Source organism: Puntigrus tetrazona, chromosome 17 (assembly GCF_018831695.1).
Source record: "Puntigrus tetrazona isolate hp1 chromosome 17, ASM1883169v1, whole genome shotgun sequence".
In the NCBI taxonomy this organism is placed as follows: Eukaryota; Metazoa; Chordata; class Actinopteri; order Cypriniformes; family Cyprinidae; genus Puntigrus; species Puntigrus tetrazona.
Genome location: NC_056715.1, coordinates 13,202,198 through 13,228,203, shown reverse-complemented (window position 1 = coordinate 13,228,203; position 26,006 = coordinate 13,202,198). Strand labels below are relative to the sequence as shown.

General features: G+C 36.5%; 2 protein-coding genes across 3 annotated transcripts; one reads left to right on the top strand and one right to left on the bottom strand.

Annotated features, from left to right (window-relative positions):
• The first annotated feature begins 466 nt into the window (after positions 1 to 466).
• Positions 467 to 22,202, top strand: efr3ba (EFR3 homolog Ba (S. cerevisiae)). Of its 2 annotated transcripts, none has more exons than XM_043263258.1 (22): positions 467 to 824; positions 5,789 to 5,865; positions 6,701 to 6,828; positions 6,948 to 7,098; positions 9,445 to 9,566; positions 10,700 to 10,849; positions 11,325 to 11,450; positions 12,364 to 12,442; positions 12,766 to 12,901; positions 13,995 to 14,156; positions 14,410 to 14,521; positions 15,323 to 15,374; positions 15,522 to 15,694; positions 16,332 to 16,569; positions 16,797 to 16,925; positions 17,002 to 17,069; positions 17,404 to 17,531; positions 17,712 to 17,803; positions 17,889 to 17,937; positions 19,797 to 19,900; positions 20,021 to 20,070; positions 20,218 to 22,202. In XM_043263258.1, the coding sequence occupies exons 1-22, from the start codon at positions 713 to 715 to the stop codon at positions 20,315 to 20,317; spliced, it is 2,538 nt and encodes an 845-aa protein (XP_043119193.1). In that variant the 5' UTR covers positions 467 to 712; the 3' UTR covers positions 20,318 to 22,202. The 2 variants fall into 2 exon arrangements, with proteins under 2 accessions (XP_043119193.1, XP_043119192.1); XM_043263257.1 differs by having other exon boundaries at positions 468 to 824; positions 19,794 to 19,900.
• pomca (proopiomelanocortin a) lies at positions 21,274 to 25,605 on the bottom strand. The gene is made up of 3 exons (XM_043263259.1): positions 25,015 to 25,605; positions 24,678 to 24,817; positions 21,274 to 23,124 (listed from the first exon to the last, which is right to left on the bottom strand). Exons 2-3 carry the CDS (start codon positions 24,813 to 24,815, stop codon positions 22,594 to 22,596), a joined length of 669 nt encoding a protein of 222 aa, XP_043119194.1. The 5' UTR covers positions 24,816 to 24,817; positions 25,015 to 25,605; the 3' UTR covers positions 21,274 to 22,593.
• Positions 25,606 to 26,006: the final 401 nt, after the last annotated feature.

Here is a 26,006-nt window from a genome sequence, read left to right as displayed (position 1 = left end):
AGCTTCTCCCATCGGCCCAGGATAAAAAAAAAACACACAGCATACTATATTGTAGATATCGATTTAAAAAAAAAAAGAAAAAAAAAGGATAATTTCATGTACCATTAGAATGTCTTTTTTTTCTTATGATGTACACAACATTCATTTTTCCCTTTTAAAAGTAACATTAAAGTCTCTAAACAACATCAATCTTTTATTAGACTCTCTTTATAGCAGGTAAAAGATATAATGCATGTTTTATTCATTATAAAAACAGTGCAACAAAGCAACAGAAAATAACTGACGACAATCTAATACTACTAGAGAGAGAGAGAGAGAGAGAGAGAGAGCATGCAGGGGGAGGCGGGGTTCTAGTTGATTGACACATGGCTGCACCAATTAATTCCTTTCCTCTCTCATCCTGTGTCTGCACCCTCTGCATCGCTCTAACTCCCTCCTCATCTCCCTCCCCCTCTGCCTCTCTCATTGTTGAATGGTCAGGAGGTGTGTGAATGTGTTCATCTTTGCCGAGGAGGGGCTGCATGCGTGCAGGAGTGTGTGTGAATGTGTATCCGTGTGCGTGTGTGTGCACCTGTGTGTTAAAGCAGCATTGTTCCCGATAGAGGGAAAGCTGTGCCGCGCTGTTTGGAAAATCCAAGGTCATTGGAGCCCGGTCACATGCGCCGTATGAGAGTGTGCATGTGTGATTGAGCGTCTGTGAGAGCGCGCGTGCATGTGTGTGTGTGTGTGTGTCTCTCTCTCTCTCTCTCTCTCTGGCTATGTGACAGAGAAAGAGGCTTCAGGCAAAGAACAGAGAATTTCATCAGGTTTTCCATCAATGTACGGTAAGGGCGATTGTGTGAGTGCATGATTATGTGTATATATGGTAATTCCGTGCTCGTGTTTAGGAAGGAAAGATTCAAGTGCATCGCAGGAGATTACGGGCAATGACAGCAGAATGATGCTGAAGCAACAGATTGCATGCAGTATTTCTGCTCTGCTGTATTTATTGTGCATATTTCATTTCATCTTCTAGGCATCACCGATTCAGCTTCACGCGCACTACTTTGCACCAAATACTCAAAGACACTCACCACTAAAACCCACAGATTTACTGCAGCGTTTAGTTATTTGCTCTGACCGTACATTTGCACGTTCACATATTATATTTTCCCGCTGTCTTCGTATTATTTTCCCAGACCAGCATGCACGGTTGAGGATGTTTCGAACGAGCTGCAGGCAGTCAGGCTGCGACTTTGATTTCTCACAGCGTGGACGCCTCTGAGATGTGCGACTGGCTTTAGTGCTTCGAAACCAGATCGATTTCATTTTAAGCATTTTTCACACAGATTTCTCCACTCATGACAGGAAAAACAGCTCTTTTCAGAGAATGCAGGATGAAGTTGGTTATGTACGCTGATTGATTATACTACGCATTTTTACTTAAAGAGTTCAAAGGTCAGTTAAGATCGATCAGATTTGCCGTCACGGAAACAAACAACAATATATTAAAACGGACAACGGTTATTTAAAATTATAACTTCACAGCGTTATCTTTTTACCGTGCCAAAGAAACGCAGTCTTTGTGCACAAAATATTTTTTAGAAACATTAAAAAAAATCTTACGGCCCTTTAAATAACCAGTATTCATTAATTTCAATATATTCGACTGTGTGTTATTTTAACATTTCGGGCCGCAACTGCCATCTATTTTGGGGCATAATGAGTAACATTTTAATAGCGACACTAAAACTCTTTAACTATACCCTAAAGCTTCTTCAAAAAGCCACAACGTTATTCTCAACGTTAGTCCTGAGAATGCAAATAATAGTTTTAGATTAACCAGATGCTCACGGGAGGTTACGAGGTAACGAGGCTGAAGAAGTAAATGAGTAGATTACATTGTTCGGCCTAGCATGAAGTTCCCTTTCTGTATTTCTGCTTTTTTTTTCCCCACGACACTTCCATACGAGAGCGAGCGTCTTTGATATCGTGCCCTGTTTTGGGCAATCTGAGGGGATATGGCATCTGCGGTTGCTGACGCGCTAAATATAGCTGTCATTTCAAGAAGCTCCAACAATTCTGGGGAACCGTATTTAGAGTGTCTGCGTGACGAGAGGGACGGTGCCCGGAGTCTGCGTTTTGTGTTTCGGAAAGATTGATTTTCCATACTGTAGCCGGCACAACACGCGGTTTGATTCGTTCGCATGCACGCCGAGTTCAGTGTTACGTAAAACCTTTGGTAACCCTTAACAAAGCCCTATTAAAGCTGGATGTCTTCAGATTGGAGGATGTCATATCGGCCACCTCCGAGCACGACTAGTTCTTTATTATGACATAATCTCCTTTGTCACTGTGCCAGCTATAGCCTTTGTTTTGCAGCGTGTGCAGATTGCAGATGTGTGTGTAGAGTTGTTCTTGGCAACAAAATAAGTACTTACTTCAGTGATGATGCTACACTCCCGAATTGAATTATTCAGCTGTTTGTGCTTTTTTAAACGTGACACTTTACATTTGCTTATCGACGTTCTTAAAAACGGACAGCATTCTGATATAGTTACAATAGTAAAGGTAAAAGCACATTTTGGCCCCTGGGCTCGGTGAGTGTCAGTAGATTGCTCCAGGTGAATGATAGAGGCGAGCACACAACCATCAGAGAATTATGAGGGTTGTAAACCAGAGGGAACTGGGAAGGTTATATTTACCACCCTGTCCGAGAAACAGAATGCCAAAGCGCTTACGTTTTATAAATGTAGCTAATACAGTACTAGTAAAGCAGTTACTGTATTTCTTGTGTGGAGCTTGGATTTACGAGCTTAATATTTACCTCTTGCTTTACTTATATTACGTTGAAGGGACGCTCATCTTGAATGGAGCTTGCGTTTATTAACTTAATATTTACTCATTGCTATGTTAAAGGGATGCTCTTCGAGACCTTCGGTTTTTGGAGGACAAACGCTTGGGAGAGATGATTTGATTTCTTACAAATTGGTTGAGTTTTAAACGTAAATGTTTGTCTCCTTGTCTTAACATTGTTCAGTGATTCATTGACAGTATATTCATGAATTTGGCAGGTGCTCCAAATATCTCAGGGGAATTTACTCTATACTTTTCATTAGGATTAATTCCTTGGAAACATCTTGGATAGAAAATTGCAGCTATTATTTAATAACAACAACAACAACAATAATAATAATAATAATAATTAGTATTAAATACATTAATAACAATTAATAAAACAAAGGGGGATTTACACCAGTGACTAATAAAATATAAATATCTTGTTTTGTAGCACTGATTTTACCGGTTTACCTCATTTCTAATATAATAAATAAAATAAAAATTAATAATAATATAGCATTAATAAATTAAAACAAAAGATTTATTATTATTATTATTATTATTATTATTATTATTATTAGATTAATATATATATATATATATATATATATATATATATATATATATATATATATATATATATATATATATATATATATATATATATATTTATTTTTTTTATATATAAAATATTTTATGTACTTGTTTACCTGCAGTCAGTTAATTATTTTTCCAAAAAAACCCACATGTCAATTAAAAATTCACAGCAGTCTGTGGTTGTTTGTTTGTTGTGTCATTTTTAAGTGACTACACGTTGCAGTCATTAATGACCCTCTTTTCAGACTGCAGAATCACTCTGGGAGTGAGAAACGGGGAAAGCGTGAGAGAATTCACTGCAGTCTTGAGTGTGTGGGTGGAAATATTCAGTGTCGACTGTCAGGGGTTTTTTCTTTCGCTCCTGCTTCAGTTGCTTCAGGCGTAGAGGTGTCACGCTGAAGTGTCAAAACACTAGCAGGTGGGCCAACGTGTGACTCGCGCTCCAGCTCCAGCTCCATCCAATCACAGCGTAATTGCCAATCACGATCTCGGCGAACGGCAGCTTGACGGCAGGCTCGAGTCAATAAACCTACGTTGACCTTGCGTTGCATTTGAGTTTTGCAAACCGATGCTCTCACTCCTATGCAGTTTAATATCATCTGCTTCCGTGCACGCTGCTTCGCTCGTGTTGGTCGTATGGTGTGTGATATGATCCTTAATATTTGTTGACTGGAATGAAAAAGCCGTGGCGGTGTTGTGTGGGTGGTTAGCACTGCTGTCTGATCGCTCCACCTGCTCTGGTTTGTTTACTTTCCTCCATGACGAAGCTCTTTCACTATGGTAATGCTGTAAACAGCCTTGTCCTTCCCAGGGGTCCTGCCAAGGTGCTGCATCTGACTCATCCACCGGGGGGGGGGTTGTGTCCATGTGTCTAAAAAAACCACGTTTGTGGAGTTTTAATTGGGTAGTTGATAAGCAACACGGATGTGATCTGCTTTTGTTTAGTATCAGTATTCTAGGTTAAGAGCGAATGTAAAGGAAAGTGTGCATTTTAGATCCAGAGATTGGTCGGTTTTAACAGTTTTGTTGCTTAAATAGACATCTATGATTAATTCATGTTTAAAAGAACATATATTACATATAATTATAATAACATTCTTTTTAAACTCTTTCTTTTAATATTAGCTTATTGCGTTTTATTGGTAGGTGGAGTATAATGGTGCACTGCTGTAGTTAAGGTTATCTCAGCGTTGCTATTATTAATTAAAATTTAACTACCTTAACTACCAAAATAGGTTTCAGTCATTGAAATTAAGCTGAAATAAAATTTAGGCTAAACATTAGATTATAAAAAAACCCTTAAAAATCTTGCCATGTCATTTAAATTTACCAATTAAATAAAATAAAATAAAATAAATATGTAAGTGTTACAATAATACAAAATAAAATATGATATTAAATTAAAACTAAATAGAAATAATAATAAATAAAAATGACAAAAACATAAAATGACTAAAACGTCCATTGCAATTAAAATGTAAACTGAAAATGTAGAAATAAGAGCTAATTCAGAAATATTATAATAAATGTTATAACAGTGTAAAATAAAATTGATTAAACTATGTTAATAAATGTTTAAAAAAAGTTTAAAAAGTTACCTTATACATTTACCAATGTTACATATTGAATGATAAACTAAATAGAAATAAAAATGACAAAATTGGTCAAAATTACTAAAATTTAAATGTAAACTGAAATGTCAAAATAAAGGTAAATTCAAAATATTATAAAAGTGTATAAAGTAATACTAAAATAACACTTTTTAATAATAATTAAATATACATTATTTGTATTAGAAATGCTGAAAAAAATTGTTATTCATTGATAGTTCTTATTACCTATTCAATCTTTTTTTTTAATTAAATTATGATTATTCTCCTGAAACCATTTGCATCAAACTGTTTACATTTGTTCCCCAATGTGATTTACAATGTGTCCCTTTATATGTCTGTATAAGCCCTTTATAGGCTTCCAAGTGCTGGTTTAAAACCAAAACAATTCTAAATGCTTTCAGCAGATTCTTTTCAAATCCATTTAACTGGCACACCAAGCTGCAGACGTTTCCTAAATACAGATTAATGCCTTTCCCCTGAATCGACTGGCCTCACTTACTAGATTACAGCACACAAGTCTAATTCATTTAATGTGTCGATTTAATAAATAAACCTCACGTTGAGTATAATTACAAAGACTCTTAATCGATACTGCCCTACATGCCGGAGATGAGGTAAACAAAGGAGTCCGGAGAGATAACCTTCCAAACTTCCTTTTACTTCACGTGTATTATTTCTGTCCTTGTGAGCTCAGTTATTGTGTTAGGGGCTTCTTTTATATTACTGTCGCTCTGATTCACTTTCTCCCATTGTTTCAGGTGTTTGTGGATGCTGTGGGGCCCTGAGACCCCGCTATAAGAGGCTGGTGGATAACATCTTTCCGGAAGACCCTGAGGTAAGGTCAGATGAAATAAAAGCTGAGCCAGAGAAAGGGATGCTTCACCGGGTTAGTGGTTATCAGTCATCAGCGATCAATGCAGCGATGTAGACATAGGTTTTCATTGGATTCATTCATTTTGGAGCCACTGTGGCGTAGCAGATCTGCCCTATGCTGCCCAGATTGCCTGATTTAACAGTTTGGAAAAACATGAGAGAAAATAAAAATGATTTACTAAAGGTAATTTCGAATGAAGAAATAAAGTGTGGTTTTATGTGTTTTTTTAAGTTAATTTCTTACAACACACATTAGTAATCTGAAAAAAAAAAACTTGTAAATTTCTATCCTTAATTACACACTAGCAATTTTTATAAAGAGACTATATGCGCTTATATGCTGTCAAACGAATCCAGCATAAGTTGTTATTTACATAATATATCTGTGTGTACTGTGCGTATTTGTTATGTATATATAAGTATACTATAAAATAGATTAAAATAATAAAATGAAGAATGCAACGATAATTCAATGCAAAGTATATTTTAAGTAATTTAAGTCACAAATAAAAGGCTAATTTTATAAAGAATCTCCTCGTCACATATTTCACCATGTGAGGTTAAAGCTCAAAAATGGAAATGGTTTGAAACTGTCTGTCTTCTGAATAACGAGACAAGCTCAAGGAGCTGTATTAGGATCTGCTTAGACTCAGTACAGAAGATAAATCATCTATTGAAGATTCTTTTTGGCTAGAGAAATTTTTACATTTTATGGTTCATTTTTCTCCTTGTGTCTTTCTCTAATAGGCCTCTTTTCATTGTTCTCTTGCTCTCTATCTTGTCTTTTTGGTCTAAAGGACGGATTGGTGAAAGCTAACATGGAGAAGCTAACTTTTTACGCCTTGTCTGCTCCGGAGAAACTAGACCGTATCGGTGCCTACCTGTCAGAGAGGCTATCTAGAGACGTCGCCCGGCATAGATATGGGTATGAACTAAAACTGGAAGAATATGCAGTGATTGTTTCTGTCTGGCTCTGCGGCTTATACCTGCTATGATGATCTGTGGTCCTCACCGGGCAGTGTCATGTTTGTGTGTGTCTCACAGGTACGTTTGCATCGCTATGGAGGCACTGGACCAGCTGTTGATGGCCTGTCACTGTCAGAGTATAAACCTTTTTGTGGAAAGTTTCCTCACTATGGTGCGCAAGCTGCTGGAAGCAGACAAACCCAATTTACAGATCCTGGGCACTAACTCAGTGAGTGAAATTTACTGCCTTTACTCTCTAGTGAAATTCACTTACAGCCCCTATTGATGTAGTTACAGATTTAGAACGCCACGTGGAAAAGATCACTTGATAAATCTGACTCGAGTTCGGAGGGAAATGTGGCTGCTGCATGGACACCATGAGTTCAGGTGTCAGTCTTGCAGTGATCTCAGGGGATCAGGCCAGAACTAAGAAGTTTCAAAAGCTTAATCTGCTTGATTATACAGAATGCAAAGCTGTAACATTTTGGCTTCACCTCAATCAAGCACATTCAGACTATATTAAATGAAAAGCCCTGCTTGCCAATCGAATCCCAACAGTGTCATATCTATACATATATATATATATATATGTGTGTGTGTGTGTGTGTGTATATATATATATATTTTTTTCAGTACATTATACAATGTAATTTGCTCCTGTGATTATATATAAATTAATAATTTAATAATTAATAATACGTTTAATAATTTTGATAATATAATTTTTGTTTACACAATATATGTGTGTGTGTGTGTACTGTGTATATTATTTTAAGTACTGTTTATTAGTTATATATATATATAAATGCAAAAATATGTTTGGATATTAAACATATTGGTAACACTTTACAAGAAGGTCCATTGTTAAGCAACATTAGTTAAGTAAACTAGAAATAGTTAACTAAACAATACTTCTACAGCATTTATTAAACTTAGTCAATGATAATTAAACACTTACTAATGCTTTATTAAAATCACAAAAGTTGTGTTTGTTAATATTAGTTAATACACTGTGAACTAACATGAATAAACAATAAACAACATTAATTAACATTATCATTAATAAAGATTAGCAAATAGTGTAATAAATGCATTTAAATGCAATTTAAATATTTTTAAATATATACTGTGTCTTTTTTTATTTAAATAATAAAGATACACAGCACACATATTTTTTTGTTTTATTTTTTGGTGGGATTAATCATTTGTAATAATTGTTTGACAGCACTAAGAGATTCTAAATGAAACCACCTACATCAAATCTGACCATCGGGGTAATCATTCAATTAGAAAGATAAACAATAACATAACAATATATATATACACACACATACATTTTTTTGTTTTGTTTTGTTGTTTTTTTTAAATAAAATTTGTAAGAAAATCCTTTAAAAAAAAAAAAGATGAGGCTACAGCTACACAGGCAGCAGTTTTTTTATTTGATCAATAATACAGTAGTATTTAATACTAGAATGACTATAGTTTGCCAGTTTTTTTAAACAGTTGTCGTATTGTAAACATTTTTATACATGCTGTACTTTATTTTATTAGTTATATGTATTTTAATATTTCACTTTTCCATTACTTCAATGTCAGGTCTTCCCATTTACCTGAATTATACAGGCCCTCTTCATTCAGTAGACCCATTCCATCTAATGTTATTTCATTTAGCTTGACAAGACTTCAAAACAAAGATGATTTTATCCCCTGTATGCTAATGTGAAGCCTCAACGCGCTCCCTGAAAGGTTTCCACTGACTAGCCCGACTCGCATGCTCATGGGAATATAGAGAGTTCTCAACTTCAAAACCGCTCACATCTGACGCTTCTGAAATATGAGGGCTTAAAGATTAAAAAGAGATTACTTCCACAGATAGAGGCCAGATGGGGCAGGGCTTAAAGCGTGTTTGCCCGCAAATGTTAAAAGCTGTGCGAATGTTTAGTTTTCATCTGAATTTAGCAGCGTGATGGCACTCTGTAGGTTGGTCAGTAGTGGCACACTGGATAACCGCTGCTAATCTCAGATCTTCAGATATCCTAATCAGGAAGATCCTAATCTGGTGTACTGTAATGTACATTAACTGCATAAATACAGATTAGCATACCTCACAGCAGTGCTTCCCAACTGATTTTGCTTCAGGACTGCATTGGAGGTTAACGGCTGACCCCGAACAGCATAGGCCCATCAATATATGTACATTTGCATATATTGGTTTTTTGGCTTCTGAGCGCTTCTTGAATTCAATAGTTTCATGAAACCGTGTCTTTTTTTGAAGACAAAAGCTGTCCATGTTTGATTTGCCTGACTAGCTTCTAGAAAGTAATCTACACAAAAATAACCTCGAGTTCGATTGGATGTGCAGTCAGTTTTTCTGTTTTTTGTGCATTTAAGTATCTTTTTGTCCCTCGCCCAGGCATTTTTAGCAACTTATTAGCAGTAACTGTAGGACTGTTTCAGAACAACATGTAATTTTTTCTGGAAATCCATAATCTTACGTTAGTACGTTGTAGTTGGGGCCACCTGATATAAAGTGTGATCAATCACCGTCTCTGTTAATCTGCTCTTTCTTTTTAAGTTTGTAAAGTTTGCCAACATAGAGGAGGACACAGCATCGTACCATCGAAGCTACGATTTCTTCGTGTCACGCTTCAGTGAGATGTGCCATTCCAGTTACGAGGATCCAGATATTCGCACAAAGTGAGCCCCTCTTTCAAACACTGTTTTCACACCCACAGTTACGAAAGTTGAACATCTAGTTTCTCCTTGTTTTTTGGATTAAACATTATTAAGCATAATCGGTCACTATTAAGTAACATTTAACTAACTTTTTTTTCAATAGACTCGTGATTGCTGCTTATGAATAGTAAGATGGTTCTTAGGTTCAGTTATAGGATATGGCAGAATAAGGCATTAATATGCGCTATATAAGTACTAATAAACATATGCTAATAAGCAAATAGTTAATAGTGATAATTGACACTAGTAAATTCTGTTTGTTTTCTTCTCATGCATTTTAATTAATTATTGCTTTCTCCACTGCTAGCCGTATTTTAATCATGTGTACGCTTTTAACTAAATAAATGTAACAGTCTTTTTTGCAATGCGCAAATTTTTGCTGATTATAAACAATTTGAATAAATGCATTTTGAAAATATGGATAACTGCATATTGATAATAATACCTGTTTCTTAACCAGTTCATTTATGCTTTATTAACAAGTATTCATTACATTAAGTTTAATAGTTTTTGTAGTGTTTATATTTTTATTTTCAGTCTTCTTGTGTGTGCAGCATTTCTGCCAAGAAATAAAATAACTTTTCTTTTCACAAGAGTAAAAGAGTACCTTTGTTATTGTTTAGTCTAATTTAAAATGACTTAAAATGTAATATATTATTATAAATAAAAGTTATAATACATATTATATAGAAATTATATTTTGTATAATAATAATGTTAAATTACTCATATGCAATTAATTAAATGTTATTAGCCATATGACTTACTGTGCACATTAAGGGCATCAGAGCAATAGGGATACTCAAAAAGGTAATTTAGGTGTATGTGCATGTGTGTACACGTGTGTGTGTGTGTGTGTGTGTGTGTGTGTGATCTTACCTCAGATACTGATTCAATTTAATATTTTTTGCTCAGGGATTGAGTAAAACAAGATTAGAAATGATGCATTTTGCTTTTGATATAAAAGGAAACTTTGTGATTTAATAATTCATCCATCAGGGAGTGAACTGCACCATGCAGTGTACATTAATAAAAATAGCCGTATCCACATGTCTCATAAAAGTGACTCAAGTCTGTTTGGGTTGTGTGTGCAAGGATTCGTATGGCAGGGATCAGGGGTCTTCAGGGGGTGGTGAGGAAAACCGTCAATGATGAACTGCAGGCAAATATTTGGGACCCTCAGCACATGGACAAAATCGTGCCGTCACTCCTTTTCAACCTCCAGCAGGAAGAAGGCATAGAGAGGTCTGATACACACTCACACGCTCGCATATACAATCCATCACGCATCGAGAGACATGGACAATTTTGTCTAATGGAAGTGTGAGATTTCCTTCAGAGAAACAGTGTTATGCTAATAGCTTTTAGCCAGTCTGTGTGATTAAGCTAATCAACCCCTAATTGAATGCTAATGAAAACTCTGTGATATAACAGTAGACTGACTACAACTGAGGTGTCAGACTCTCAAGTGTAATAAGAAAGTCATTTATTCTGGAAGCCGCCGTACTGGCTGTAAACCTAATAAACCCAAAGCCCCGAGGGGCAGAGGAAGACCACGAAATCTGAATTGAACCGTGCAATGAACTCAGAACCATAAAACTCTTCACATCTTCACCTCAGGGGAAATAACTTACCACAAGTTAACGCTACTGCCAACAGCAGTCAGCCTATTGCTCAGCAATGGTTTAAGTTTGTTTTCTGCTTTGTTTCCTGTTGATAGGTCTCCTTCTCCAGAGACTGAGAAAGAGAAGGAGAGTCCGGTGGAGCTGACAGAGAGATGCTTTCGAGAGCTTTTAGGGCGAGCGGCCTACGGCAACATCAAGAACGCCGTGAAACCTGTGCTCATGTGAGTGTTTATGAACTACTCTGATCAAACACAAGAGGGCAGCACAGAGACACATTTCTTCTCTTTTTAGTTAGTTTTATACAAATACTTAAATGGGACATTTAACTATCAATTAACAGCTGTTGTTGTTTTATCAATTCTCTTGTTTTATTTTATTTTAATAATTAAGGGCACATAATTAAAGGCATTTGACAATTAATTGCAATATGAATACTTTGTTCTTTCCAACTTCAAATATATGTGTAGGGTATAAATGGATTACTGCCAGATGCTTGGATGAATTATTAATAATTGACCTAGGCAGGGATTTCCATTCCATTTATGTACATGTTTGTCATCGTAGAATGTCAGGACAAGGCTTTTTTTTTATTCATGATGCCCCTAGTAAAAAAAGGAATATGTATTAAAATTGTATTTTTTCATACTAAGTATGGTTTAAATATGTTAACACATTTACTGACATATCACTCGAGACTTTGGAGTAATACTTGTTGACTATGCACATTTCTTGATATTAACTCTAAAATTAGTTTTATTGTCACTGTTGATGAAATGTAAGCTATTTAAATTGTAACTGAAGTATACTTGCAACAGGCCCACTTTAGCACAATATACTCCAGTGTATCTTTAGTTTGACTTCACACAAATTGCATTAAGTACAAAATTACTTGTTTAGCAGACTTTAAGTTTAGTATATTACTCGTATACTATTATATTACATTTCACTAGAGGCACTAAAGAAATGTAGCATTGAAAATTGAACAAAATGTTCTCATTGTTAGCCTAATACTTCTACACAGCGAGAAGAAATGTAGTGTCTGTTGCGCAGTGTATTTTTGACCTACTTTGTCAGCTGTTTCCTGCTCTAGTTCTGTTTGCTGAAGCTAATCATTAATTCACTTGTATTTTCCAGGCACCTTGATAACCATTCGCTCTGGGAGAGCAAAACATTTGCAGTGCGCTGCTTTAAAATCATTATGTACTCCATTCAGGTAGATACACTGTGCTGAAGTTTGACTGTAAAAGTATCAGACGCTTGATTGCATTGTAGAGCATGTAGCTTTGAAAGCCTCTAAACAGTTCTGAAAATATTTTTGCATTTGCATTATAATTTGAAGCATATTTTCTACAAATGATTGTATAGGCTCAACAATTAGAGTTAAAAATCTCACAATGCATTAATATTTCTTATTGACGTTGCATCATAACATTTTTATATATATTTCGTTGTAGTATATGATTTTTTTTATCAAATTATAATTTGATATGCGTTTGTGTTACTGTAACATTAACTCATCTATGGTTGCTTTGACAGTCTCAACATTCGCATCTGGTGATTCAACAGCTGTTGGGCCACTTGGATGCCAACAGTAAGAATTCAGCCCGAGTGCGTGCCGGGATAGTGGAGGTGATCTCAGAGGCAGCTGTCATAGAAGCCAGTGGATCCATAGGTACCAGGCTTTAGACCACAAGGGGGAGCAAGAAAACCACCTCATCGGAGTGCTTTATAAGACGTTTCAGAAAACACTTGTCCATATTTGTTTTTTTATTGCTTTTTTTCTTTCGGATTTTACGTGTTTGACAAATAATTTGATATTATACTGTAGAAATCATACACAATGCTCCTCAAAGGCTCCTCAAAGGCATCAAGTCTTTTGTTAATTTTTGCTTTTTCATGCTGTAATCTGAGAACTTTCTGGGACATCGTTAAAATAGTCCATCGGTGGTTTAACTGTAGTTTTAGCAAGAAGCTACGAGAATACTTGACACGGAAGTGGAGAAAAAGTGAGCGCAAAAAGTATTCTTGTAGTTTCATAAAATTAAGGTTGAACCACCGATGTAATATGGACTATTTTAACAAAGTCCTCACTACCTTCATGGGCCTTGTATGTGTCAGTTGCGTTGCAGTCTATGCAGGATCAGAAAGTTCTGAGACTTCATCTGTATCTGTGTTTCGAAGATGAACAAAGGTGTTATAGGTTTGGAAAGGCACGAGAGTGAGGCCCTGTTTACACTAGTGCATTTTAGTTTTAAAAAAGCGTTTTAGAATGAAAACGATCGTTGTTTACGCTGGCGTTTCTGCTGCTTTTCACCATCAATCTCCGTTTACACCACGCAGTCTAAACCGCGTCACATGACCAATCGTGCAGGTTGGAATCGTGGGTGTGTCTAGGTGCTTCGAGCGGCGGAATGGGGAATCTATGGGTATCTACGGTTACAACAAAGAGCATGATGTTATTGTTGTATACACGGTCATCAAGGATATGCAGAGCTAATGTGGGCAGTTACACTATCGTTTTCACAAGTCTCAGTGCAACTCCAGAGTTTTCAATCTAAAACATGGTCTGCAGTGTTTTCAAAAGTCTTTGAGTGTGAAAAGTGCTGGAGTGGTAGAAACGATAAGTGTAATCATAGCAAAAGTTATGCTTTTTAAAGCGAAAATGACTAATATAAACGGGCCTGAGTAAATAATGACAGAATGTTAATATTTGGGGAAGCTAACCTTTTAATTCAGTTCTGTCTCTGTGTTAAACCTCTCCACAGGGCCCACAGTACTGGAAGTGTTCAATACTCTACTGAAGCAGCTCAGACTCAGTGTGGACTACGAGCTTACAGGATCCTACGACTCTTTCGCAAACATGGGCTCCAAGGTCATTAAAGTACACGAGGAGAGACAACTCCAAGAAGCTGTCATCAAAACTATTGGTGGGTGAACAATAAATGTTTGTGAGTGAATCTGGCAGATAAATACTTTAGTAAAATGACCGTGGCTAAACTGTATAATTGGCTTGGCTCAGACAAGTAATTTTCTACATAGCTGTGCTCGGTTTCATATCAACCCACTTTTTCACTCTTTAAATGATAACATACTCAGTGTTTAAGTCGTAGATAGATAGATAGATAGATAGATAGATAGATAGATGAAGACCGATGCTTTATGTGTCTTTCTTTGTTTCAGGCTCATTTGCAAACACACTTCCCACCTACCAGCGCTCAGAAGTCATGCTGTTCATCATTGGTAAAATTCCCGTGCCAGGCATGTATCCGGCTCTGGGGTCAGCCAACACCGGGTGAGACAGGGTTACAACCTAGACTTTATCAATTAGACATGTTTACGAGGTATTTTCCGCTGGCCCAAGATGAAATACAAATTAGCCGAGGAACAGCCTAAACACTGTTAAAGGGTTACTCTACCCCAAAATGAAAGTTTTGTCATTAATCGCTCCTATGTCGTTCCAAACCTGTAAATGCTTTGTTCATTTTCAGAACACAAGATATGTAGGATGAAAACTGACTGCCAAGTAAATAACACTGTCAAGAATCCAGGAAAGTATGAAAAACATTGCAAGAACAGTCCATCTGTCATCAGTGGTTCTCTCTGAATGTTATGAAGTGGTATTAATACTTTTTATACACAAAGAAAAAAAACAAACAACAACTTTATTCAACGATTTAGACGCAACACAAGGATGCATTGTTTTCATTCAAATCAAAGTGTAAAAACACATAGAAAACGTTTCCATGTGTCGCAGCTCACAAAAATGAAGTGAAAAAAAATCTGTAAAACAAAATATTCGCAAAAATACAGATTGAACCACTGATAGCACATGAAGTATTCGGACGATGTCTTTTATACTCTTCTGAACCTTGACTCTGTGTTCATTACTTGGCAGTCAATGGGACAGACACAAGCCTCCCAGATTTCATCCAAAATATCTCAAATTGTTTTCCAAAGACGAACTAAGCGTTTACTGGTTTGGAACAATATGCGATTGTACGTGATTAATGGCAAAATGTTAATTTTGAGGTATAGGACAAATGCTAGCGTAGCAAGAATGCTGTACTCAATACGTGTCTGTTTCTGGTTTCAGGGTTGAGGGCAGCAGGATGATCCAGATTATGCTGCTGAAGTCTCTTCTGCAGGTGAGCTGGTTTGTGTCAGTCGTGATCTCACACTGTGCCATGCCGAGACTATTTACTCCCCTGCTGTTCCATGATATCCACAGTTGCTGACGCAGTCTAAACGATCTTGTGCGCCTTTAAATGTCAGTCTCTTCGTTTATCCTTCAGGTAACAGCAGGATTCCAGTCTACAAACATTTTGACAGCACTTCCCACCTCATTCCTGGACCCGCTCTTGTCCTTCACTCTTATGGAGGACGCAGAGATTCGTCTACTCGTTCTTGACATTCTCATCAGCATCATTGATCGCCATGACAACCGGCACAAATTCTCCCCTGTCAGGTTGGGCCACACTGACACACTCGAAAAACTCAGTCTACAGTTTATTTCATAGCATTAATCATTAATTAAGGAGTAAAGAATGAACATTTTGTTGTTGTGGTATAGTGCCTCTCAAAATTATTTAAAGTTTTATTTTGCATATTTTTAAGATAAAGCCTAAGGTCAATTAAATAGCTGAATTCTTAATGATTTATTTGTTCCTTATTTAGACCCATATGAAATATTAATAATAATAAAAATATATTTATGAAAACCTTAATTTAGTTAATTTAGTCATAATACAATTGATATCTATCAATTTGAACTTTGAGATTTGCAAGAAATACAACAGAAAATTGAAAATGTTAAAACCTTAATCTTCAAAAAATTAAAAAATTATGTGTACTTGACAAAACATATTTTAATGCACAATTTCCTGATTAAAATATGGCCAAACATCCCTTAAAAATGCACTGTGTTAAATACATTATAAATCCAAGGCAGCTTTTGTTTAGTCTTTGGTTAAAATGTTTTTTGCTATCATGCAAGAATGTATTATCCTTTTATACTCTGTTTTAATATTGTATATTATATAAATGCACAAAGTATTTTGCTATAGTATGTCCTTTGAGAAAAAAAAATCTATTGTCTTCCACAGAATTATCTCAGATATCTCAGTACTGAAGTTGAAAGTAGACAAGTGCTCAAGGCAGGATAACCTGTTCATGAAGAAACACAGCCAGAGGCTGTACCGTCACATTTACCTTGCCTGCAAAGAGGAGAGCAGCGTCCAGCGGCACTTTGAGTCTCTGTATACTCTGCTGGGGTTGGTCTGTGTGGAGCTGGCCAATGAAGAGGTGGTAGTGGACCTGATCCGACTGGCTCTGGCATTACAGGTTTTTCTCTTACCTGCGTGACGTGTACATGACTGTGAGGCTGAATAAATATGCCAGTTGACAAATAGGGCCTTCATAATGATGTATGTTAATTAATGTAAATTTCATAAGCAAACATAAGTCAACTTTTCTCTTTACATTATGCTCAAGAATGTTTCTTATAGACATGTTGTAGAAGTGCTCATCAATACAATAATGATACAATAACAATAGTTCTTCTTTCTCAGGACCTGGCCTTGACTGAAGAGGCTCTTCCTGTATACAGCCGCTGTGCCATCCACGCTCTGTCAGCTGCGTACCTGAACCTCATCAGCCAGCTGACCACTGTGCCCACCTTCTGCCAACACGTCCATGTGGTAAGCTATCTATCTATCTGTCTGTCTATCGATCTACTGTATCTGCAGATCTATCTACATCTCTTTCTACCCTCAGGTGATTGAGTCAAGAAAGAAACTTGTTCCTTTCCTGCTGCCAGAGGATGTTCTTGTTGAGAGCTCAAAGTAAGCAACATTTCTATAGACTGTTCGGTGTACCATAATGTTTCTTCTCACCATTATGAGAGACGGACGCTTTATGCCATAGTTCACACTAACAAACAAACCAACATGTAGTTCTCAGTTCTTACAAATGCATGCACTAAGTTGAGAACATGCTGTACAGTTTTACTCAGTTCAATGTCATTCAGCTCAGTATAAGATCATTTTCAGCAGTGATGTGCTGAGTTATTCAAGGCATTGAACCCACAAAATATCTCTCATCTATCTGTTTTTTACTACCTCGGAAAAACACACCCGTGTAAAGCTGAAGAATAGCTTAAGCCTCTTTCTCTTTCAGGGTCCCAGAGAAGCTGGAGAAGGTGGAGGGAGAGGTGCTGTTTGTGCAGGCAAAGATAGCAGAGATGCTGGGCGGCAGCGGATACAACACAGAGAGACTGGCCACTTCATACATCCCACAGATCACAGGTCTGACCCTCAGCCTAAGCTTTAAATACACTTAAACAGGGTGTCCTCTCTTGATACGGCCTGTGACATTATAAGACAGATACTGTAAGGGCATTCTACATTTAAATGTTATAGTACAGTTTTTTTATTTTTCTGGAATTTTCACAAAACAGTAAAGTATTATTTTTGTGACTAACGCAGATGAAGACAGATTGTCTAAGAGGAAGAGTATTGGAGACACCATCTCCCTGCAGTTAGAGATGGAGTCTAGAAACAGTCCAGAGAAAGAGCAGGTAAAACGTCCTAGTCTTCATTGCATTGTTGTTGTGTGTGTGTGTGTGTGTGTGTATTTTTAACCTATGTTCTGTGTCTTTACAGAGATCCACAGCAGAGCAAATAACATTTGAAACTCTTAAACAAGCCATTGGTAAGTCTTCCATAATTTCTACTTGCATTAATTAACATTGTATATACACTACTGTTCAAAAGCTTGGGGTCAGTAAGATTTTTTTAAAAAGAAAATAATAATATTATTCAGCAAAGATACATTCGTTTTTTTTTACATAATATATGTGTGTACTGTGTATATGTATATGTAAAAATATGTATATATCTCAAAAGACAAATATGTACAACATTATTTACCAGGAACTAAGAATGAACAATACTTCTATAGCATTTATCATTCTGTCACTTTCATTTATATTGAATGTTTAACAATGCAAAATATAGCAGTAAGACACATACATTCATACAGTTTTTATTTTGACTACATTCCGTCGGCTTCTCAGTTTTGTGTGTTTCACTGAGCCACGTAGAAGTATAGAGCTGAGCATCATCAGCATAACAGTAAATTCTAACACCATGTCTCCTGTTAATATTAAAGTGTCTTTAAGACAAGTAATGTCACTCTGCGGCCGTCTTTGAAATGCCTCTCGAGCATCCAACTGCAGCTTCTGTATCTTTGTATTGGGAAACATCAAATTCTCCTTATTTTTCCTCCTTCAAAACTATACAAGTGACACGTCTTGGATATTCTGTAGTTTTTGATAATATCTCCCAAGGGTAACATGCAAAGCGTGAAAAGTAACGGCCCCAGTACTCCATATTGCACTTGTGATTGATATGATACCTCCTCATTTACTGCTATGAACTGATGGCAGTCAGATCGGTCTGTAATTAAGTCTTTGGAGTCAAGATGTGTTTTTTTAATGAGAGGCTTAATAACTGCCAATCTGACAATAATGCCAATAAGGACAATGATGAAATAATAATAGCCAAGAGAGGATCCGTGACGTCTGGAAGCAGCTCTTTTAGTAGTTTAGATGGAATAGGGTCTAACATGCGTTATTGGTTGATTTAACAAGTTACAATTCTTTCAATTCTATTTTAGAGAATGAGTGGAATTTTTCCTTCTGATGCTATCCTGTAGCTGATGGCTGCATGGTTACAATTTTATCTCTGATAGTATCCGTCTTGGAAGTAAATTTGTTCATAAAATCATTACTGCTGCAAACTTGGGGAATGTCAGCACCTGCTGATGCTTTATTTTTCGTTAATTTAGTAAATACCGGTAGGAGTTGTATCTTTCTTATAAAGGAGATGAAAAGTAATCAGATCTAGCGGTTTTTAATGCTTTTCTGTAGGAAAGGGTACTTTCCCGCCAAGCTAAACGAAATGCCTCACGTTTTGTTTTCCTCTAGCTGCACTCCACTAAACAGTATCAAATTGGAGAATAAGGTGTCAGTAATGATGTATCTACGGCCCTCACATTCTTACTGTCCTCAGTTAAAGTTTGAGTGCGTGTCTCTAGTTCAAAATTTCTCTCTGTCAGCCTAACTATATCCCTGCATTCATCGCATGTGAATCCTCCATAGCTTTGCCATAACAAGAATACATTTTTGAAGTAAAAATTTAAATTGTACTCTATTTTAATTAAATAAATGGATGACTATGTAAGCATGAGATGTCATGTGAGCGTGAGACATTTAAAATAATTTTAAAAATTTAAAAAATGCTACCAAACCCAAATTTACGTAGGTGTTATTTTTATATTATATATATTGTTATTTATACAATATTACTGCTATAGAACTGTTGCCCTGATTAACGATCTCTATAGAATATGATTTTAAATAATCCTTTAGTAATTACTGAAGATTGATACAAAAAAGTGTTAGTAGTAACGTCTCTAATCTGAACTCAAAGGAGTTTTTTGACATTTTCTATGCTGGATTTAGTCAGTTTGCACAGAATGACCTGTCTTTGTGTGTGTTTGTTCAGTAGACAGCGTGAATGTGGAGGAGCTGGAGAGAGAGCGCAGAAGGCAGGTGGTGGAGAGGTTTCAGACCGCCCCGTTTGAGGAGATAGCAGCCCACTGCGGGGCCAGGGTGAGTCCAAGTGTACACGCTCTAATTTTATCATCAAAAAGCACACACACAGCTCTTCAGTTCAGCTCCTACATGTGTTCTTTTCTCTCGTGCATGAACACCTCTTCTGTTTCTCTCTAGGCTTCCCTGTTGCAAAGTAAGCTCAACCAAATCTTCGAAATCACAATCAGGTACATGATATGAAATTTTTTTTTTTGTGTGTGTGTGTAACTACATATATATCATGTAACGACCATATAAAAATACATGGGCTAGAAAACCACTACAGTGGAAAAAGGCTGTATTGTCTGTCTCATGTCTCTCTTTCTGTTGGATAGGCCTCCTCCGAGTCCGTCTGGCTCTGTCGGGAACGGTCACGGCCGGAGCCGCTCCGTGCCAGTCTATGAAATGAAGTTTCCAGACCTCTGTGTATACTGAGAGACCCAGGAGCCCTAGTCACTACGTACAGCTGTATTCATCGCACTATTATCACTCCTTCTTAATGTCCAGGTGTAACTCTGTTTCTTCTAAACCGTGTTCTCTAGTGTAATATCAGACCTTAGATAAGGCTGTACTTTATCCTGAAGTCTATTTATGCCAACAAAGACAAACAAACCAAGAGAATTTACCATATGTTGGTTAAATATGCACTTAGTCTAGACGAAAAAGGACCGAATTTATCGACAAATGATCGTATCTTGTCTGATAGCGTAGAGAGCTGAATGAGGTTTTCATGTTTAGGTTCCTGTGTAAGTGTGTACAGTCTGTTGTAATCGGTTTTCTTGTACAAATTAAGAGTAAAGCTGCCTTAAATTTTGTATCTTGAGTTAAGAACATTTGTCCAAGAATCTCCCAAATGTGTTTCCAAATATTCTTGTTGTTTTTTTTCCAACTTGTGGGTATGAACAATTTAGCTAAATACAAGCTTTGTTTGCATGTTTAAATCGTCTCTACATGCTGCAATAAAAGTTGTATTAAAAGCAATAACTACTGAATTTAAACGTCAAAACTCTTTAAGTAGAAGCTGAAGAAATAATACAGCAAATGCTAAGTTTCACATTCAACTCAATGCAGTATTCCAGTCCGAACTGATGGATTAATGACGTTGTGTATAAGTGAAAAGTGAATGTGTTACACTGGCACAAGTGTGCACAGACCTATATCATTATATTCTTATTGATGCAGTTTCTTACGTGAAAGGTTTAATTGCTTAAATCGTTTAGTTTTTCTGGAACATAGTGAATTAATATTATTATTAGTAAAAATTTCACAGGCAAAAAAAGTCCATCGTCTACTGGCAATGGTGTCACGATGTATAAAGCACAGTTAAGCAGAAATCACTTTCAAAGCGAATTTGCGAAACCAGTTTGAACCCATTGCGAAATCTGCTCGGGGAAATCCTTTGCTCTGATGTGTATTGTATTCCTATTGAAATGACTGTATTTTGCTATATTCTCTTTATAGAGCAGCTTTCCGTTGGCCAAAACAAGCCGCCTCATGGGAAATTCTCATTGCCATAATGTCATTTCGCCCACAGAATTAAAAGGTAAAAGTTCTAGAGGTAAATTCCATTAAAAAAAAAAATAAAACCCCCGCTTGGGGTCTAAAGGGATCGTCTACCTTTTTAACCATGATTTGTGTTTTATTTTACCTCAATTTGTGAACAATTTCAGGTTTACATTGAGATTTCGTTGTCCTGGATTTAAACGCAGCACTTTAAAGCTCACTGTGTAAATGTGGTGTATGCTGGAAAATATACTTCATGTTGTGCGAAATTTCATCTTGATGTGTTCCTGTCTAAACTTTATGGTGTGTTATCTGTTGTCCTGTCATATTGTTCCTGGTACCACATAAAAGCGTGGACGTTTATGATGTTTTTAGTTCATCAAGTCATTTTTCATGTTAACGGTATTTTATTTTATATTCATCTTTGGTGAAACCTTGAATTGATTTGCAAGCATAAAAACAAATGGGTTTTATCTTCTCTGTCTATATGGCTATGATGAAATATCCTAGACCGCTTACATGTGAGGTGATTTTGCATGTACGAAATATCAGAGTTTAGTCTTTCCTTGTCAGCTGCTGCTGCATGCACTGGGTGTTTTGTCCGTGATTTTCCCATTTTTTTCATTTAAGTGAGATCATTACAACACTGTGGACCGTAATAAGTCAACTTAGTTGTGTTTAGATGCCGTCACTGTAAAAGGATGAGACTTCAGAACTGTGTTCTGTGAATGTTTGCCTACATGAAATCATTAAGTGATGTACATATGTGGTGTGAATAACAAGAATATCGATTAAAGACTAATTTTATGAATTCAAAGTCCTGACCTGTGTTTATAGCTTTATTGGCAACTGCACGTACGTCTGAATGATTCTAATGAACGCTTATTTCTCAGAAATGAACTTTTGTTCTTTTCCTCTCGAAACAATCATGTGACATTTTCAACATTTACAGTATAATACATTTCGATCTAAAATGCTGTTTCTTTAGCCTCCAAACGGGTATTTAATCACCACAGCATTTCTATGTACAGAATTCAGAATTTATTGTCGAATACGATGTGAATAAACTCTTAAGCGTCAAGAATTAAGTGCTACTCGTAACAACACCCACCCTCGTTTTGTTGACTATGCGTGATAAGTTTGCTGGGAAGAAAAGTATATTAAAAACAACTCCCTATTCGCCCCCCGACCCCGCCATTAAAACCCCTTCACTGGTCCTTCTTCTGGTGCTCTTTGTTTATGACGTTTTTGAAGAGCGTGAGAAGGGGTTTCTGACTGCGCTCGTCCCAGGACTTCATGAAGCCTCCGTAGCGCTTGCTAGCGGGCGGGCCGCTCCAACGGAAATGGTTCATTTTGTAGGAGCCGTCCTTCTTATCCTGCTGGTTTAAAGCGCCCTCCTCTTGAGGATAGTCGACCTCATTGGTAGCCAGCTCGCGTCTCATCTCGGCTGGGAGAGTCTCGGCGGATTCCTCCTCCATGCCATTTGTGTACACCTTGATAGGCCGGCGCTTGCGACCCACCGGCTTTCCCCAGCGGAAGTGCTCCATGGAGTAGGAACGCTTGTGCTCGTGCCGAGGGCTGGACTCGGGGTCCATCTGCTCAGCAGGAGCGAGGGCCGCTGGAGACAGGGGCGCGAGGACCTCTGTTTGCTCCGGCTCCGAGGGAGGCTGCAGATGGCTTTCTCCAGGATAGACGGGGCTTTCGTCTGTCAGATCAGACCTGCATATCTGTATGCAGTCCTTAGGAAGAGAGAAAGAAGAAAAACTTAAAACAGGAATGTTGTGGTGTTGCTGTGCATGGTTTTTAAATAAGGTCATGAGGGAAAAAAACCTGCAAACTACCAGTTTTCAATGGCAAACTGTATTTATTACAACTTTTCTTAATCGGCAAGCATAAAATACAAAAATATCAATTAGTGGAGCTATTTAAAGGGCATTATGTTGCGTTTTTTATCTTAATGTTTTCTTTAGTGTTTAATATAGCTGTAAATGATCTGAAAAATCTGATCAAACGGAGGTCATTTCTTCAACAGAAAACACAGACACCAAATGTTTGGTTTGTAGTCCTGCCATTCTTTCTGTGACTATACAGCTTCAGAAAGACTTTAGAACAGGTAGGGAACACATACTCTTTATTAACAATGAATTCCTAATTTGCTGCTTATTAATAGTTAGTTAGGTAGTTATTAAGTTTTGGGTAGGATTAAGGATGTAGAAATGCTTATGCAGAATAAGGCATTAATATGTGCTTAATCACTACTAAAACATTAAAAACTACTAATATTCTAGTAATGTGCATTCTAATAAGCAACTGATTATGAGACCCTAAAATAAAACGTTACCGTAACTTATATAGACTAATACTGTCATAGCTTCTCATCAAGTCTTGTCAGGTGAATGAGCACAGTTTATGGCTAAAGTTACATTTCTAGCACGTGGACTAAGCAGCTGACCAATCAGAGCAGACTTGCTTTTTTTTAAGTTGAGATTTAAAGAGACGTTAAGTTTTTTTTTCAGGCAGAGGACTGAAAAAATAAACTGGAAATTGGTGCAATTATTCATAAAATGGCCATTAGAGACAGAAAATAATGGAAACAAATAAAGTGCAAAGAGAAAACAGCAGAAAATAAAAGACAAATGACTAAATGCTTCTAAATTACAGACAAAGGTCACTAAACCAAAAACTCTTGATAACCTTTTTGGGTAACACTTTATAACAGGTAACACTTGTTAATTATTAACTACGACTTTTCCCACAATGCATTTTTAATTTGGTGCTTATTAATAGCTAGTAAGGTAGTTATTAATATTAATATTAATTATAAGGCCGTGTAGAATAAGGCTTTAATATGAGCTCAATTAGCACTAATAAATGGCTAATATTATAATAATATGCATGCTAATAAGCAACTAATAGGTATAATCGTAGGTATAAAAGCGTTACACAGTTTTGTAAAGGGTGACCACTTCCCACTATTAACTAGTTGCTTTTTAGCTGTATATTATTATTTATAAAGCACATATTCTGCCTGACTATATTCTACTTCATCCTACACAACACCTAAAACTTAACAATTTACTGACCATTAATACTCAGAGTTTATTGAGGCAAAATAATAGCACTGGACCTTACAATAAAGGGATGCTGACTTTTTTAAACGAACATTCAAGTAAACGAGATGCATTTTTGTTTTGCTTAGGCGTCACTGGGCTAGTTGTTTTGGTGTTTTTGAATAGCAGATTGAGCTGCACATTAACTAACACAAGCAGCTGCAAGGTATATTGTAACTCACCAAGATGTTCTCGTCAGTGGTGAGGTCTCTGCAGCGGGTGTTCTCCCAGCACTGAGCTCTGACTTCAGATCCACCCGCACACAGAACAGCCAGAGCCAAGAGCCAAGCAGGACACAACATCCTCACTCCCCTCACCATATCTGAGTCAGACGATATTAATAACGTAGCAAAATTCACATTTATGCATGCATAGCGTTATTTGTATTGCGCACATGACACATTATGTCTGTGAAATAACGTTTTTTTTTTTATTAATAAAACACGCATGCATTATTAGACACTGCAAAATAACTAAACGATAATAAAATATGCATGCTTTTTTTTTTTTTTTACTCACCTGTTGTGCAGAAAGAAGTCAGCCGGCCAAAGTTGTTCTCTCTGAGGATCTCTGATCTGTCTGGTTATGTGTGCGTTTGCTTGTCTCTGATGTCTGAGACCCTCATCTTGTCGTCTTTTATAAGCTACCTGTGCGTCAATTGCTCAAGGCCACCAAACTCTGTCACTTTTAATGGGTGGTGCAGGTAGGAAACCCCGCTGCATCATGTACGGTACGGATGAGTAATCCATCAGAGATTGTCAGTCGACAGTGAAAAGTCAGTTGTGAATGAGTGCAGGATTAGGATCTTCATTCAGGTGCCTAGCTTATCAAATCATGACTGTTTTTCTCATTATGTTTAAGGGCATGAGTGTCATCTTACGTGACTTAAGGTGATTAAAGGTTTAAATTCACTTCAAATCAATTATGAGGCATGTTTTTGTTTGCATCGGGGCACATAGGTGCTAATCTTGTGTTGAAATTAATTTGAAGGTTAAGATTTAATATCCGGGTGAATTTACAGCGTGCGTGGTAGAAGCAGAATAAAAGCTTGTAATACAAAATGACCATGTTTTTCGATTGAATGCCAATAACAGATTAGGTTGAGCGGAAAATGACAAAACATACAATCATGGTATTAAATAGACTTACTGTTTTACTGTATATTTATTTTAAAAATAAATAATAATAATAATAATAAAAAAAATAAATATATATATATATATATATATATATATATATATATATATATATATATATATATATATATATATATATATTTATTTATATATGTGTGTGTGTGTGTGTGTGTGTGTGTGTGTGTGTGTGTGTGAATTTATTTTAAAATTAAATCTTTTGTTATTTGTAATATTTTAAAACATATAATAAATAAAACACTGATAAATACACTGAAATCTGGTAGAATTTTAGTAAAATACGTTGTAAATACAGTAAAATAAATGATATTACTTATAATTGTTCCATTTTGTTACGCAACATGTATCGACTTAGCT